At 47.2% G+C, this 17,142-nt stretch overlaps 3 protein-coding genes across 3 annotated transcripts in view; 1 reads left to right on the forward strand and 2 right to left on the reverse strand.

Annotated features, from left to right (window-relative positions):
* GLB1 (galactosidase beta 1) overlaps window positions 1–6,995 on the reverse strand; it is a 41,327-nt gene extending 34,332 nt beyond the window's left edge. The window contains exon 1 of the mRNA XM_054177125.1: window positions 6,893–6,995. Within this exon, the coding sequence (XP_054033100.1) occupies window positions 6,893–6,946 (54 nt within the window). The 5' untranslated portion in view covers window positions 6,947–6,995. The remainder of the gene's footprint in view (window positions 1–6,892) is intronic.
* On the reverse strand, window positions 2,273–6,998 carry TMPPE (transmembrane protein with metallophosphoesterase domain). Its single transcript, XM_054177127.1, has 2 exons — window positions 6,893–6,998; window positions 2,273–4,505 (listed from the first exon to the last, which is right to left on the reverse strand). The coding sequence occupies exon 2, from the start codon at window positions 4,414–4,416 to the stop codon at window positions 3,100–3,102; it is 1,317 nt and encodes a 438-aa protein (XP_054033102.1). The 5' UTR covers window positions 4,417–4,505; window positions 6,893–6,998; the 3' UTR covers window positions 2,273–3,099.
* A 3,710-nt stretch (window positions 6,999–10,708) lies between these two features.
* Window positions 10,709–17,142, forward strand: part of AVL9 (AVL9 cell migration associated) — a 32,225-nt gene continuing 25,791 nt past the window's right edge. Inside the window, exon 1 of the mRNA XM_054177134.1 lies at window positions 10,709–10,829. Coding sequence (XP_054033109.1) covers window positions 10,764–10,829 — 66 coding nt within the window. The 5' untranslated portion in view covers window positions 10,709–10,763. The remainder of the gene's footprint in view (window positions 10,830–17,142) is intronic.

The following is a 17,142-nucleotide window of genomic DNA, read 5'->3' on the forward strand; positions in this document are numbered from 1 at the left end:
ATGGGTGTGTTAAAACAGTACAGCATATTGGTACAAAATAGAAGGTCATTACAGGCATCTTTCTTGATAAAGCAAATGAAGTTTTATTAAATCCCAACATTTAAAGCATTTGTTATACCACAATTTACACATTTTCAGGTCCACTCTATAGCAATTATGTAATTTAATAAATAGATCTTTCACAAAGTGATGCTAGTATTCTGCTATTATTCTGAGAGTGATTAGCTCCTTCCCCAGTGAACTGGCCTCTCATAAAGAAGTATAAATCTCTTAAGTTCCTCAGATCAAGTACATTCCACACACACCAAAGAAAACAAAAGTATTTTTAAAATTACAAAATAAGCAGCAGAGCATTTCCCACCCCCCCACCCCCCCAATCTGGAACACTGACCATAGGTCTAAATCAAATTGGGGGGAAAAAAAAGTATAGAAAAAGCCTTGGTGGATAATTAGGGATTGCTGTCTTATAGATTTTAGAACAGGTTAACTGCTCTTACTGCCAAAAAGAAAGTTCAGTTAGGATACTTGCCATTCATACTTAGAAAAAAAGGCAAACTAGAAAAAGGCTTTGGCACAGAAATAAAACATCAAGTGATAATTCATCATCAAGCAAACAGGCTAAAAAGAAAAATAACAAGAACCAAATGACATCAGGAGAATTCAATATATTTATGAAATGCTAATATGACCACTCCTAAAAGGGTATGTATATGGTCCTAAAATGATACACAGGGATCTTCCTAGAAGGGCAGGTACAAAGTAATAGAGGAGTCACATATGCATCCTTGCAACAGGAGGACCACTTCAGCTGGGTTTTTGCAAACATTTGGACAGAAAGAAGAAATGAAAAAGGATAGGGGAAGGAAAAATAACAATAATACAAAAATAACTAGCTCCTCTCTGGGAAACTAATACCAACTAAAAGCAGGCCCACAAAAGCCTCCCCTGATAATGCTAAACTTGCTCACCAATTGGTTTTCTTAACCCTCAGCATAAATTAAAAGCTCTCCTGGACCACTGGCCTAGAGGGTACACTCTGCACTGCTAAATCCAGAATACTGCTTTTAACTGAAAGTGTGTTGATGAGTAAACAGAGGGTGCAAGATGCTCTCTACAGAAGACCATTTGACACTACACCACTGAAGGGTAAAGAACCTCAGACAGACCCCATGCAGGTGGTGCTCAACACATGTAGAAGAAACTTGAGGATACTTAGGCAGATATTGCACAAGTATAAAACAAATAAAAGTTACAAAATTATAGTTGCTGTAAAATTGAAATGCTGTAGTCCAGCAAGCAGAGAGCCTGGCTGGTCAGGTGTTCAGTTTTCAGACTAAAAGAGGACTGCAAGTGTTCCATCAGCCTCCCAGTACACATGACACATTCACAGTATTTCTCAACATTCCCATGACTGAAAATGCAAGAGGACAGAGGAACAGGATGCAAAACCACCTTAGCAGCCAGAAACTCTGCTGAGGGGGTGAAAGGAGGGAATGGAGTCAAACTTGAACATTTCACTTGCAGGAAAACCTAACTTTTCAAAGCCTGTGGGAGCTCTGTAACAACTCTACATCTGCAAAGCAAGAAGAGGATCTGAAGAATAAAAAAGAAGAGTGTCTAGTTCAGGATCAGACAAGAAGGCAGGAAAAGACTGGAGGGCCCAGTTCTGCTCTTGCCATCCTCACTCTCCTGTGTAAGCACTGATCTCTTTTGCCCCATGCTACACAAGTCTGCTTGAGAGGAACCCAGGTCCTGGTGGGCAGAAAGGCAGCACTAGGGAATGCCTGTGGCTACAGCTGCAGCCTTCAGAGTCAGGATTTCCAGAACTGAATTGTCTGTGGCATTTCATACAGCAACAGTGAGTAAAACAGAAGTAAACTTTCATCACCCTGAACAAACTCTGCATGTTCTATTGCATTCTGGCTTTCTTGCATGAACACAAAGATATGGAAGCAATCATGTTTTTATTACTCTTTTCTAATCTCTCCAGTTTCCCAGAAAGACATTAATTTGTGTTAAGTCCTTCTAGGAAAGGCAAAAAGAAATTCTCTCTCCCTCATTATCCTGTAGCATTTACTCTGCTACAAGCCTCTCAGACAACCAGAACACTGACACACAAACACTATTAAGAAAGTTACCTGCCACAGAGTTGTCTTCAAAAAAAGTACAATTTACTTGAAACATAAATCAAGCATTAATCTACTGGCATTGTTTTCAAGTAGCATTCTCCTTACTCTTGTAAGGGGGGAAAAAAAAGAAAAAAAAAAATCACAGAAGAGAAATCAAGCATAAACAAAAGGTACAGAATGAAAAGAGACTACTTCAGTATTGGATTTTGTGCTTCACATCAAGAGGTACTTTATGCTCAGATAGCAACAGCAGTTAATTATGACTTCTTTCCTTCCCATTTGCTTTTATTAGAGCTATCTTCAGTAAGCAATTACTAGATGCCCAGTTATTTGGGGTAAAATTCCTGCAGAAAGACAGCTACTTTCACCCTTTTGTATCAGTCTCCCCAGCTTTCAACTGGAAAAAAATGCATTTCAAGAATTGCTGCCTGGTAAGCAGCTCAGCTGTCTGCACTAGGCCTTCCAGTCCAGCAGGATAAAGACATCCAGCCTCAGTAACATGAAAACCCCAAACTATTCACTTCCTGCAGTTTCTAGCACGAGGCTTCCAGACTTCACACATTTGGTGGACAATCTGCAGTCCCTTCTGCAATGTCACTGCAAGAGACCTGAACTTCACCTGTCTGAGACTTGATAAGACAGCTGCCTGATGGAATAGCAACCAGTGGAGCATGAAGCAGCTGCAGGACAGAGATAATACTAACAAGCACAGGACACACATTGTCTCTGTGGTATCAGTGTTATTGTTAAAAGCAAAACCTCAATCATCATGAACTCAAGGAATAAATTTCTGTAGCATTTTAACGCGCCCCTGATTCGCTTCAGAAGCCCAAGATAACAATTAGTGTTTTCTGCTCAAATTTAACAGAACCTGCTCAAGTCCACCCCAAGACATCCTCCCTGGCTTCCCTGAAAAATGATTTGCTTTCAGAGCAAAAGGATGGCTGCAGTCTGTGACACGGAAAAGCCCTCAAGGAGCACGCAGAATTATCTCCGTTATCTCGGCCCTGCTGCCCAGCCTCATGGGTATTCCAAAGTACATCGTCCCTGGGCTGACGTAGACAAAGGTGTTCTGCCCGACTTTGTACAAGCCAACAAAGAAGGGATTCAGAAAGTAAGCTCCAGCATTTAAGGGGAACATCTGCCCTCCATGAGTATGGCCAGAGAGAATCAAATTTATGTCTGGTCTCTCCTGCAGGGCCCACTTTGCAGCAATGGGCTGATGGGCTAAGAGCACAGTGGCGTGCTCACTGCTACAACCTCTGAGAGCCTTTCTTAAATCCATGCCGTGTCCTGAGTAGCGTAACACATCTGCCTCAATGTCATCAACACCAGCCAGGCAGAACCAGTCAGCAGCGCTCGCCGGTGAGACGATCTTCACGTTCTCGTTGTGGAGCGGCCGAATGTTAAACGATTTCAACAGCTCAAACCAGTTGCTGACATCTGAGGTGTAGTACTCGTGGTTTCCCGTGACAAAGTAAGTTCCCAGAGGGGAGTTCAGTTCTCCAAGAGGCTCAACAGCAGGTCGTATGATCTCTGCCTCGGAGTCGGTCAGGTCCCCAACGATCACAGTGATATCTGGCTTTAAAGCCTTAACCATTCTCACAATCATGGCAAGCTTGGTCTTCCCAACTGTAGGCCCCAGATGAATATCCGAAAGCAACACCACTTTCAGGTTATTCATTGTGGAGGGCAGCTTGTGAACTGGAATCTCCACTGAATTCACAGTGGGAGGCTGGGAAGCATTTAACAGCCCGACAACAGTCAGCACAAGAGTCAGCATGACTGCTAAAACTGGTTTCATTGCTGTTCTGTTCTTGCTGCCAGCGCCTGCCTTCGCGCCTCGCCCAGCGAAGAACTTGTAAGCCTGCTCTACAGAGCCTAGAGTGAAGAGGAAGAAGATAAGAATGATATAGGCCCCCAGGCAAGTGTAGGCAGCTAAGGAAAAGAAGTAGGGCTCTTCTGCAACGAGAAATAACAATGTAAAGAAGCTTGAGTGAGCCAAAGCTAGAAACAGGAATACGGCTATTTTCCACGGCATGAAGCAGAAGGAGCTGGCAGCCGAAGACCTGGAGAACGTGGTGACTGTGCTTCTCCAAACATGAAGAGATCCTATCAACATGAGAGCATTAGCAAACAGTGCCATCTGCAGCCTTAGAAGCCAACGCCGCATCCTGAGATCGAGCTTTTCTGCCAGATAACTCCGCGATAGCATCATGGAGAAGAAAACCACTCCTGCAGCCACTGCGGCCTTTGCTTCAAGGGGCAGTTGCTTGAAGGAGATCATCTTTGCTTCCTGACTGTTCCCTGCTGCTCTGCAGAAGTCTCCAGTAGGCAATAATGTGGTTATGAAGGGATGCCTTGGGTCAACAAAGCCTGCAACCAGGAACCAGTATCAGCCGTTTTACAGTATTAGACACATTCCCTTTTCCCCAGAGGACAGGTACTTTGCACTCCCTGCCCAAGTCACTGGGCCATGCAGAATCACCACCATAAAGACAGAGAGGAGGTTTCCTAATGCGGAACAAACCAGACAACTGAAAACACTGGATTCTGGCACCCCCTTTCTAAGCTCCCAGTCTGCTACTCATCCTCCCTTTTTTTTTCCCTGTATGTTCCTTCCTAACGAAGACCTCCTTATAGTAGATGGCAACAGACCACAACAGTGATGCAGCGAATCCCAGAGAAAAACACTAGAGTATTTGCAAACAATCATTAGAGTATTTGTAAACCCTGTACATGTTCTGGGACTAAGCTGCTTCTGCACATGTTTTCTCTTCTTCCTAAGTAGCTGGCTCAATTTCAAAAGCAGGTATCATCCTATGTCATGGTTACCAAATGCAAGAGGTTCTATACTAACACATGATACCGAGGCAGGGAAGGCGCCACTGGAAGCGCTACCAAATTCAGCTGTGGTCCCAGAAACTGCAAATGATGTATCAGCAGACATCCTTTCCTCCAGCTCCATATAAGACTTCCCCAGACCCTTCAAAATCAGTCGGGCCAATGAACAAGCAACAAATAAGCAAACATGGGTTGTGTGTGAATCATCCCAGAACTCCGTTTTCCTCTCTATTTTGCTCAGAGTTCACAGCATTTCTACTAATGTCCAGTGTGTACATTTCCATTTAAAACAAACCCACTGTCTCTCCACCCATACTATGACTAGGGAAAAAGCAATCATTACAGCCAAAAATATCCCAGAACTAGGGCACAGCAGCTGCCTTGTACAGCTCTGCAGTCAGCTTGAGCCCACAAGTCAAGCAACCTGGCAAACTCAGGTTTGTAATCTGCAGCATATACCTTCCTCAGCTAATTTCAAACAGCATTAGCACCTCTGTGATGACATATGATGACTCTCTCATATTTTGAGAGGATTCCTTCCCTTAATGCTTGGCCAGAAAGCTGTAGGCTGATAAAGACCTTGTGATTCCCAGTCTTAGTTCCTCAAGACCCCTCAGCCATTACAAAACTATTCTGAAGCACACGCCTCTACAGAAAATAAACGAGGAAGATAAGAGAGTAAGAAATGCCCTACTGGTTTGAGTCCACAGTTCCTCTAGACACTGGGCCATGTTCTGTCTGGACAACAGCAATAAGAAAGGCTGTTTAAAGAAATGACATGACCCTGCCTGTACTTCTCATACCTCCCCAGCTGACAAAGCTGCTCCATTGGGGATGTGACCAGGCAAATCCTTGCCTAGCCATTTTGAGATGTTTTTTATGAACTTGATTTATCTGAGTTTGGCCAATCCCTTCTTTGGAATTCATTAAGTATTTTTGAATGTATTTTATTTGTTTGTAACTCATCTACTAAATCCACCAAGTGTCACTCTTCCAGTACTACCAAACTGGGCAAGGATTGGTTCTCTTACCTACCAGCTTCAGAACTGCTTCAGCTGTAAGCCTATCCCTCAGCGACCACACTTACTGACAGCCAATTCTCTGACAAAGGTTTCCTGTAAGGCTGTGCTGCTTTTCACACAGCTTTAACCACCTGTGCATCATTCGGTTAGCAACATCTAGCAAGATAATCCTGACACTGCTGCAAACTCAAGGCATAAGCAACAAGGTGTGGATTCCACAGCATCTGTAAAGACTAAAGATCTACCCAACCCCCTGGTTAGGTAATTATAGGGTCCCAGTGGACAAGGCAACAACAAGAGTCGATGCTGAAACCAGGCAGAACAGGAAAAACTCCAATCCCTCCGCTCACACACCACAGGAAGAACAAGCTTTCCCGTGGGATCTGCTAGTGGAGCGTCGGTATCAGGTAACTGCAGCTTCATTCCCACCACCCCCTGTTTAAAGAGGCCTTGCAATACAGAGTTTCTCGGAGCAGAACCTGGGCTGCGAAGGAGTACAGCCGGCAGCCCGCCACCCCGGAGGTCATCCCCGGGAAGGCGCACGGCGTGCAAAGGCAGCCACCGCCAGCCCTTCCTCCAGACGAAACCGGACGAGAGCCCAGGCCTGCTCCGGAGACGGAGCCGCCTTCCCCGGGCCGCACCTGCTCCGACAGCTTCCCCTCGGCGCGGCCGCAGGCCCCGAGCAACACGAACCACAAATCGCTAATGACTCAGAAATGGACGGAAGCTCATCGTTTGCCGCCGGGGGCTGGAGGGGGGTCCCTACCAGCGGGGAGCCAAGCCCACCGGGCGGCACCCCGCGCCTCTCAGAGCTCGGGGCTGCCACCAACAGCCACCGGGGCGCCGCGGAGCGGGGTGGGAGGTGGGGCGAGGGGAGGGAGAGGCGAGGGAACTCACCGCCGCCCGGAGGAACGCGGCCAAGCCGGCGAGCGGGAGCAGGAGCCGCAGCATGACGGGCGGCAGCGGCCGGGCAGGAAGCAGCGGCGTAACGAGCGCTGCGCGACCCACCGGCCCCCGGCACGGCGGCGTCAGCTGACTGCCCCGCCGGGCAGGCTCCGCCTCGCCTCGCCTCGCCCCGCCCCGCCCCGCCAAGCCCGCCCCACTCCCTGCGCGGGAACCGCCGGCCCCGCCGCAGCTGGGGTCCCCGCTGTGCGCGACGCCAACATAGAAAGCCGAGAAGGTCTGATTCTATTGCATCTATGTGCAAGTACGGGCACACAAGGTGATGATGATTCACCGACGCCAGCACCGGATCACACAACTCTCTCCCTTAACTTCCTCGAGTTAGTAAAACCTTCCCGTTCAAGACACGTTCGTCAGTATTCTATTCCTTTAGTGGTTAGTCCATTTCTTGCTTTGATTTAAAGGACTGGAAAAACTCAAGGCACACACTTGAGGGGCTGTCCTCTTCAGGGAGGTGGCTAGCTTAGGAGGTCAGTCAGATGTTAATCACATTCTAATGTGCACAGCTCTCACTAAGTTCATTCATAGTCAGCCCTTTAACCACTAAACCTGCTACTATTGACAAATGTATATGGTCTGTTTAGCATGACAAATATTCATCCTCTTCTAAGGCTCTTGTCTCATTTCTCTAGACCTCTGGTCTTTCAGCAATTATTCATTCATTGTGTTTTAAGACCTTTGGGTGACCATTCATTCTTAGTCTCTTCTCTCTAGCAACCAGCACCAGAACAAGAGGACATAGTCTCAAGCTGTGCCAGGGGAAGTTTAGGCTCGAGGTGAGGAGAAAGTTCATCACTGAGAGAGTTGTTAGCCATTGGAATGTGCTGCCCAGGGAGGTGGTGGAGTCACCATCCCTAGAGGTGTTCAAGAGGGAACTGGACGTGGCACTTGGTGCCATGGTTTAGTCATGGGGTCTATGGTGACAGGTTGGACTTGATGATCTTTGAGGTCTCTTCCAACCTGGGTGATTCTGTGATTCTGTGACACAGCCAGCCCTTGGCATGGCTGCTCTCACATCACTGCCCAGCCTGCCTGCCTGCCAGCCTCCTTCTGCCCTCACAGCAAGCCATCACCAAAAACACCTTCACAGAGAGCTTAATTTTCCTTCTTTCAACCACAGCCCACAAGATTTGTTTGCAGACTTTAACTGAGTGCCAGTGGAGGAATGAAAGCACCTCCAGTTTACTCATGATATGCTCTCAACAGGTTTTACACTGTTTGAGGCCCATGGGAATCAACTGCTGGCAGAGAAGTACCTTTCACCCTAGGAAGAGCCCATAGCCATGATCGTACCAGTACTGTGTACTTGCCTGGAGTCATGACTCATTTGCTGCTAGTTTTTTGTGCAATGCCTCCAATGCTAGGGTGGCTTCATCTCCAATCACCTATTTGATACCTGAGCCAAGGACTAGCCAGGGACAGCAACCACTGATGGACCTGAAATCTTCAAACTGAAAAGCCCACCTCTAGGCCACAAGGCCCTTGGTGGTCCTTCAGTGGACTTCTCCCCTCAGCCCTATGCAGCAGCCTGGAGGATGCCAGGCCTTCTTCTCACCTCTGCCTCTTCCTGCTGTCAAGTGTGGCAACAATGCCATTTGCAGGGAGCCAAATGGTTGGAGGATAATGGAGACTCCATGAGCCCCTCCTGGGACACTGAGGCCACTGTCCCATTGAAGGGACCCTAGGCCTGGCACAAGGAGGGGGCTGGATCCCAGGGCACACCTGGGCAGCTGGAGGGTAGTCCCAGTGCCCAAGGGGCAGCCTTTCTTTCTGGCAAGCAAAATAGCCACATGCAAACGGGCATATAAGCCGTCACTGGCCACTGCCCAAGCTACAGCAACTTCCTACTGAGATTTTTCCAACAGCTTCCACTTCCTAGCAGGTCTCACCTTCCTTTCTTATAAACACACAGCGAGTGAGCTGTGAAAAAACCCCAAACACACACACCAGAGATGATGTCAATCAGTTAATTTTTTTCTAGAACAGGCTCATGTTGTCAGTCCAATATTTTTATTGCCTTAGAGCTAAAGAAAATTCCAAGCAGAAAAAAATAATAATAAAGAAGTCTAAAACTCTTTTCAAAGAAGCAATAAGCCATCATTATCCATCAGTATCACTGAGATGCCTCCAAAACACAAAATCCATAGCAGTTAAGAGCCATGCCAGACTGCACTTTCCACAATGAACTAAGTACGAGTACCAAACACTCCCATCTATCTCTCTGGGGATCTCACATCACTGCAGGAGATAATGATCAATATTCCATACCTTTTTCACATAGATACTCAAGAGGCCTCAAGCACAAGCCCTATGAGGAGAGGCTGAGGGAGCTGGGATTGTTTAGCCTGGAGAAGAGGAGGCTCAGGGGAGACCTTCTTGCTCTCTACAGCTACCTGAAGGGAGGTTGTAGCCAGGTGGGGATTGGTCTCTTCTCCCAGGCAACCAGCACCAGAACAAGAGGACACAGTCTCAAGCTGTGCCAGGGGAAGTTTAGACTCGAGGTGAGGAGAAAGTTCTTCACAGAGAAAGTTGTTAGGCACTGAAATGTGCTGCCCAGGGAGGTGGTGGAATCACCGTCCCTGGAGGCGTTCAAAAAAAGATTGGCCATGGCACTTGGTGCCATGGTCTAGTAGTCATGAGGTGTTGGGTGACAGGTTGGACTTGATGATCTTTGAGGTCTTTTCCAACCTTATTGATTCTATGGTTCTATATTAAACAGCAAGTTACAGACTAAAACCAATGTGAAATCATTTGCTTGCCAGAGCTGGATTGTTTTGTGCAGCTTATCCTGTGTTCCCTGGAGTTTGGGGTTTTACATATAATGGCTTTTCTGTTGGAGCTGAGCAACAATACGTAATTCCATGCTTAATTGTTGTAATTTCAGCCTCTGGGTACTGTTTTAGTAATGAGATCTTCTTTAAGCATTGATTTTTTTTTAATTGCTCTTTCAAAAAGAATTCCTTCCTCTGATTTCCACAGAGAATTTTAAGAGGACAGTCTCTAACAAAATTGTATTGATTTAAAACCCCAGAATTAAATTATAATATAGGTTAAAGAGGGAGCAGAGCCCAAATGCAGTAAGATTAATACTTACACTAAATTTGCCCTTGCATTTGGACAAGTTTCTGAACTGTCTTTCCAGGATAGAATAGAATCACAGAATGTTTTCTGTTGGAAGGGACCTTTAAAAGTCATTTTGTCCAAGAAGCAGGGATCATACGTGATGCATGATCAGCACAAGAGTGCTAACAGAAAAAGCCTTAATTTGAATTTTCTCACATTTATCCTTCGTTGTGCACTGCCATCAATCTGCACGACTTCAAGCCCGACGACGTGCTGTCCTCTGCCTTTCACGGGGTCTTTGAGAGGAGACTTCTCCGGAAAGAGCAGAAGGCGGCACCCCTGCCGCCCCTGCCGCGGCGCACCGGGGCAGGCGGGAAGGCCTCAGCCCAGGCCGGGCGGGCTGCCCCGGCCCAGGCCGCACCACTGCCCGGCCGACATGTGTCTCCCTGGAATAAAACGAAGCTGCTTTGCCTCGTCGTCCTTTCGATGAGCGCAGCTCCCCCGAAGCGCCCCCTGTGCTGCCCACGGCCGGCGGTACCTGCCGAGGGGCCGGGCGGCCGCAGGGTGGGCGGGAAGCGCTGGAACAGGGAGGCGCTGCCGGCAGCGCCCCGCCCTCCCCTGGCCCGGCGCTGCGGAAGCGCTGGCGGCCGGGGCTGCGTCCCTGTCGGGCCCTCGGCGGCAGGAGGCGGAGCGAGAGCCTGGGCACGGCGGCATCCTACAGAGCGGCCATCGCTGTGGCTCCATGGAGAAGCGGGGCCCGGTGCTGCACATCGTGGTGGTGGGCTTCCACCACAAGAAGGGCTGCCAGGTGAGGGGGCGCGGGTGCCGCCCGCCTCCTCCCCCGCCCTCGGGTTCTTCTCGTCTCCCGTCTCTCCTCTCCCTACCTTTCTCCCTCCCTCCCTTCCTTCCCCAAGTCCCTTCCCCCGCGCTGAGCTGGCGCCTGCCCGGCTGCTGCCCTCAGGCTGCGGCGAGGAGGCCTGGCTGCGGCCCCGCGGGGAGGGCTGGAGCCCCTGCGGGACGGGGCGCGGCTGGTGGGGTCGCAGGGCCTCTCCTTTCGCCGCAGGAAGCGGGCGCTTTGAAAGCGGCATTAGGGCCCTGCTTGGCCGCGGCCTCCAGGGGCCGGGGCCGGGGGCTCCCTCAGCCGCGGGGCGGGGGCTGCCTGTCGGGGCCGTGACTCAGCCCGCTCTGGGCACTTCGTGTGTGCTGAGATGCCTACGTGAGCCTCCCTGGCCGGCTCCGAGGCGAAGCCAGGGCCGGCGGGGTGAGCTCCTAGCCGTCCCCCCCGGCATCGTCCTGTTCTGGGAGACATCTCGAGTCGTGGCCCCCGCATCTGCTAAGTCGTGCATGCCCAGTGCGTTCAGACAGAATGAAGAGAAAAGCAAAGTGGTTTTTGAATCTGCCTTCTATTCCTGCCGGCCCAGCTGGGCAGCAGGGCGTTCAACTCCCACAGGTTCAACTTGTACAGAACCGGCCTGGTGGCACATCAGGGTATAAGTCCAGCTTTGATTTAACTTTTCTTTGCATGGATCTTACCTTCTTTCATAAATGCTTGACTGCTTCCTGTGCCTTCTAAGGTAGAAGAGTTTTATGTTGTGTGTTTCATCGGTCCGTAACATTCCAGCTTTTTAAACTTTATTTTGTTTAACCCTTGGAACTGGAGTTGCTGCTGCACACAGTTGTTCTGCAGTGACAAGAGCAAACAGGATGTAATGAGATAGATCTAATGTTGGACTTGGAGTGAGTCTTTTGCCATGAAGTGTTTTTAGTCTTTACAAAAAAATGCCCAAACAATAACGAATGGCATGGTTGTGGCTACAGAAGAATTAGGCTGATGTGAATCCATTTCATACAGGATACCAGAGGCTTAAGTTAATATTTGGTAATTCTTCAGGAAACAAAGCGAGCACAGAATGGTAACATTGAAAACAATTCCTTCTACCAACAGAGGCTGAAGTGAAAGTGCAATAACTCATTGTAGATGTGCTTCCATCCCTTTTTGTGAAAGATCTGCGTGGTTTTGTAAGGCAGGGTCTTGGGGCTCTTCCCCTGTTCATAGAAACTCAATCATCTAGTGTGCTAAGTTTGTGCTATTGACCAGTCACTTTCTTGTCAGAGGCCATTAGGAGATGAGTGTTAGTTGGTGCTTGCAGGAGGAAGGGTGTGGTTTTGTCTTCATCTTGTTGGCCTCTTGGAAAAGACATAGATTGGAGGCAAAAGCAGAGGTGGCTTTTGTTGCCTCTGTTCTTTTGGGGCCTGTATTTCTTTTTGCTTTTTCCCTTTCTCTCTCTCTTTTTTGTTTTGTATCATGCAGTCCTGATGTGAAGAAAAAAACCCCAACCAAACACCCCCCACCCTCCCCAGCTATAATTTAGTAGCAGTGAATTTTATTTTACTGCCAGTAAAACCTTTGTAGAAGTATGTTCTCAAGTGGTGTCAAAAACTGGGTCAGAATACCCCTGAACCAAAGGCTTCTTTGGAAGCTGTTGCTGTCCATGGCAGGGGGGGTTGGAACTAGATGGTCTTTAAGGTCCTTTCCAGCCTGAACTATTCTATCTCAAGAAATAAACAGAGGTTGGAGAGGAAGGTGGATGGGGAAAGGGGTAGCAAGGAAAAGAACTGCAGGAATAGGATGAAAATTGATTGAACCACAAACAGCCAGGCTTTCTAAGAGAAATCAAACCAGAAATCTAATTGTAAATACATCCTACATCTGACTTAGCAGATTTGTTACTGACCTACAGAAAATGTTTCCAAACAGAACTGGAGGCAGGGAGCTGCACAGCTAGAGGCTAATGACTTTGACATCAGTAGTATGCATGGCTCTAGAGAGTTCCTGAAGGAAAGAATTAATTAACAAGATGAAACTAAGTAGACTGAGTCCTATGTGCATTCACTAAAGATAGATCATGCCTGCTTGACCTGCCTCTCTTGGCAGAGTAAATGATAGGTATACTTTCTCTGTAAAAGAAATACATTAGCTGGAATCTGCCTGGAACTTGATAGCAGGTATCACAGCAGTGCTACAAAAAAATAGGTGTGGGTTGCTGTTATTTTAAGGTGGAGACAGTGGAGAGTTAATACAAGGGCTGGAACTAGGGTAAGGAGCAATATGAAGGAGAGGAAGCAGCAACAGATTTGTGTCAGAAGAGGGCCTTCTGGTCTGCAAGGTGAATTTGGGCCCATGTAAATGGTGGTGGCATCGTTTATGCAGTGAAATGTAACTGCAATAAGCAAAAACTTGAGTGTTAAAAGGAAGACTGGAATGATGTGCAAGAGTTGGATGATAGTAATGCCAGAGTGATAGAAATGTGGTGCACTACAAAGTCATGCAATAGGGATGAATACTAACAGTGTAGGCTCGGGGATTAACATTCCACTGGAGACCTTCAGTAGTTTAGAGAAGCTGCATATGATCAAGGGTAGGTCACAGAAGTGGTGTGATTTGAGGGTGAGCATGGCAACAAATTATCCTGTAGTGTAATTATGTTTTTATTGATGTAGAAACATTCTGATTCACCTTTCAGAAAAATGGATTTGGATTCTCTCTGGCACTTGCAGAAGTGGATGAGGCAGTCCTTAGGCAGCGTGGTTTTGAGCAGTGGGTAGAAGAGCTTGGCTGGGTAGACTAACAGAATGGATTTTTAGGCTGTGTTCACATGAAGACTGTAAGCTGCTTCTGCAAATAGGGAAACATTCTCCACTTTTCCTCTGCTGCCTCTTCACCACTAGAAAGCAGAGATGGTTGTGTGCTAAGCTGAAATGGGGAAGTGAGGTGACTATGAAGTAAAACTTATTTTGGTGGGTTGGTTTTGAGTTGATTGGTTCATGGGTTCTGTGTGCTGAACTGACACCTGTAAAATACAGCCACAGGGGCACAAGTAGAAGGGCAGCAAGGGGGTGAAAAAGTCCTCTGAAAGTGCTTGCTATCTTGGTTCATGGTCTTTGGAGGATTAATTTAACCACTGCATTCACACAGCCTGACTCAGATGTTGTCAGAAAGGGCAAAGTAAGGAGGAAACCCCAACCATTTAATCTGAAAGACAAGGCTGGTACAAGAGCAAGTGGATGTGAACCATCTGCAAATGTGCTACAGATTGCATATGAGAAACTGCTAACTGTAGGAAAGCAAAGGTCCAAAGCAGCTTTCAAATGGCAGTAACTCAATTTGGTGAGCTTCAGAGTAAGAGATCATACAGAGATCATAGAGTAAACTATGATTCCTAACAGGAATCTCATACCTGGTTTGCCTGAGAAGGCTCTTTTCAGGTTCTGTGTTTTCATCTCTCTTTTCTCTGTAGGCTTATTAGGAAATGCCCAGATACGGTGACAAATTTCTTGATGCTAGGTGGCTTCCCTTCTGCAGCTTAGTCATCTGAAGGGTACAGCTCTACAGTTCTTACCTATTTTATGGTCCAGGTCTTCTGCAAAAATATAACCTGAACAGAGCTTGACTAGCAGATGCAAACTGAGTGTTGAAAATGACAGAGACCTTCGCTTTATGCTGAAGGTGGAAGGCTGAGTGTCATGAGTTCTCCAATAGTGATGCTGTGTGCAGCAATCCTCATTTGAGCTCTGTTTCCAAGCCCTATTTGCATCGGGAGGCAGAGAGGTAATATACCCTGAGGGTGTAGGAAGGCTTGAAATATCCTGAGTACTCTAAAAATAATTCATTTTGAAGGCAAGATTAAAATGAGATCTGATTTACTTGAGAAGGAGAGGAAGGAAAGTTTCAGCAAAGCTGGAAATTCTTGTGGGCAAGAGAGTTACACACAAGTGCCTGCAAGGCCCCTGGCTGGCTGCTGAGGAAGCTGATGCTGCCTTTGGTGCTGTGCTGCCTGACCTGGCACAAGAATCATCATCTTCTTGTGGTGCTATGAGGCTTTGAGGCTGTTACATCTGAGTAAGCTCAGGTCCTGTGTTGCCACCAGTCAGGCCACACACAATTCCTCTTCACTTGGGGTATGGCTCAGCTTTTCTGCACCCTGTGCCCTGAGCAGGTCTGCAGCTCCCCTGTGTCCTTGTGCAGTGGGTGCTTGTTGTTTTGTTTATCCTCTCAGGGACTTGAATGTATTGCAAATTGCTCTTGACTTTCTTAAACATCTACATTGCTAACTATAGTGGGGAAAAATCAAGTGGGGGGTAGTGAGGAAAGTGCTGTGTATGTCAGGGACTGCTTGCCTAGCTGGTCACTTCTGTTTGCTTAAGATCCTTTTCTGTGAAATAACAGCAGCTGATCTTGACCTGCCTATTCTCCACTGGTGTACTGACATCTCAGGCTCGGTGTCACAGATATGGGAGTGAATTATTCTAAGTAGTGAAAGGCATATTCCTGTGGAATCCCAAGTTTGTCCTATGGATCTTCAAGGCACTTAATGTTTTTAATGTAATTGTGATGTTTGCTTTCTCCAAAGGAGTGTCTTGAGTTGTCCATCTCTGGGGGTATGTTTTTGTGTGGAATGTGAAGACCAGTTCCTCCTGTCTCACCTGACTGTAGATTTTCTTCCTGGCAGGCGAAGGAAGTATCAGATCAGGAATTAAACAGCTGATACCTAAGTTTTAGAGGAGAGCCTGAATATGATCTTTGAGAGGGAAGAAAGCCCTTTAAGACTTCTCTTCCCAAGTTGTATATGTGCCTCTCCTTCCATTTGAGAAATTCAAGTGCTTGAGCTCCAGAAGGCTTGAGCAGTCTGTCCATGTGGCCTTCGACACTGATGCCTAGGGAGTGTCTTCAAGCTGAGCTGTTGGCAATTTAAGCTTGACTTTGTTTGCAGAATTAATAGATGTCTAAGGAATGAGCAAGTCCAGTCTGCTTCTTTTATCAACTCTTTTGAGAACTGCTTGCCTTTCAAGGTCCAGGTATAACATTTGCTTGCCAGAGGGAAATACTGCTGTCACTCTGTTCAGTAGCTTCCACAGGCAGCCTTTCTGAGGGCGTCTTTCTTTTGTTAAGGAAACACTCATAGCCTGTTTCAGTCCCTTCTGTTTGCTGTCTTTCTTTTTTTTTTCCAAGACTCTGTTTTCCTGGTGAATTACTTCTTCTTTTCCCCTCTTCTTGATCTTTGCCAACCCAGTAGCTGCTGTGGTGCTATTCAAAGTGCTCGATGCTGCTAACAATGTGAGTGAAGTGTATGCTCCGTTGTACTTTCACGTCCTTGTGTCTCTTTTGGGGGAGCACAGTAGGCAGGTATTATGCAATAGGTCATCTTGTGATTAAACAAGATCTTGTTAAAGGAACAAATAATAACTTGGAACTAGGCTGATATCAAGCCAAAGGGTCATGTTCCTGGCTCTGTTGATGAGAGCCTGTAAAAGTTAGCACAGCTTCTTTGGGTTTGCTTCCTGCTTGTGAGAATATTATTTAAGCACTACAAAAGGCTGTAATAAGCATAAAATCTCTCAAAGTTAATCATAGCATCCATTGAGTGCAAAAGATTAGCCTGTTGTCTAAAATGTGTGGATTTGCTTATGTTCAACAGGCTGAAACTATGACAGATGCCTTTGGCTTTTATTAGGCTGCTCAAGTTAGCATGGGATGCTACTTGTTTTAAACAAATACGCAGTGCATTGCTGAGTACACACGTAAATGTTCTCTCACTTCTGTAAACAAGAGCACAGATTCTGAGATTTTGGGTAGAATTAGTGATGAGTTCCACTCTTTGCATGTTATTGCTGGGTTTGTGTCATAGAATCATAGAACAGTTTGGGTTGGAAGGGACCTCCAAAGGTCATCCAGTCCAACCCCCCCCTGCAGTCAGCAGGGACATCCTCCACTAGGTCAGGTTGCTCAGAGCCTTGTCCAGCCTGATTTTGAATATCTTCAGGGATGGGGCCTCAGCTGCCTCCCTGAGCAACCTGTTGCAGTGTTCCATCACCCTCATGGTGCAAAACTTGTTCCTAATATCCAATCTCAGTGTGCTCTCCTCTCATTTCAAACCATTGCCCCTCATCCTGTCCCTGCAGGCCTTTGCAAGTAGTCCCTCTGCAGCCACCTTGTAGCCCCCTTTAGGTACTGGAAGGTTGCTATTAGGTCTCTCTGGAGCCTTCTCTTCTCCAGGCTGAACAGCCCCAGCTCCCTCAGCCTGTCCTCATAGCAGAGGTGCTCCAGCCCCCCGATCATTTTC

Source organism: Dryobates pubescens, chromosome 38 (genome assembly GCF_014839835.1).
Source record: "Dryobates pubescens isolate bDryPub1 chromosome 38, bDryPub1.pri, whole genome shotgun sequence".
Classification (NCBI taxonomy): domain Eukaryota; kingdom Metazoa; phylum Chordata; class Aves; order Piciformes; family Picidae; genus Dryobates; species Dryobates pubescens.

What these genes read in the sequence shown, in the direction of transcription:
- TMPPE (XM_054177127.1), bottom strand. Translation starts at nt 4,416, where the DNA reads ATGATCTCCTTCAAGCAACTGCCCCTTGAAGCAAAGGCCGCAGTGGCT.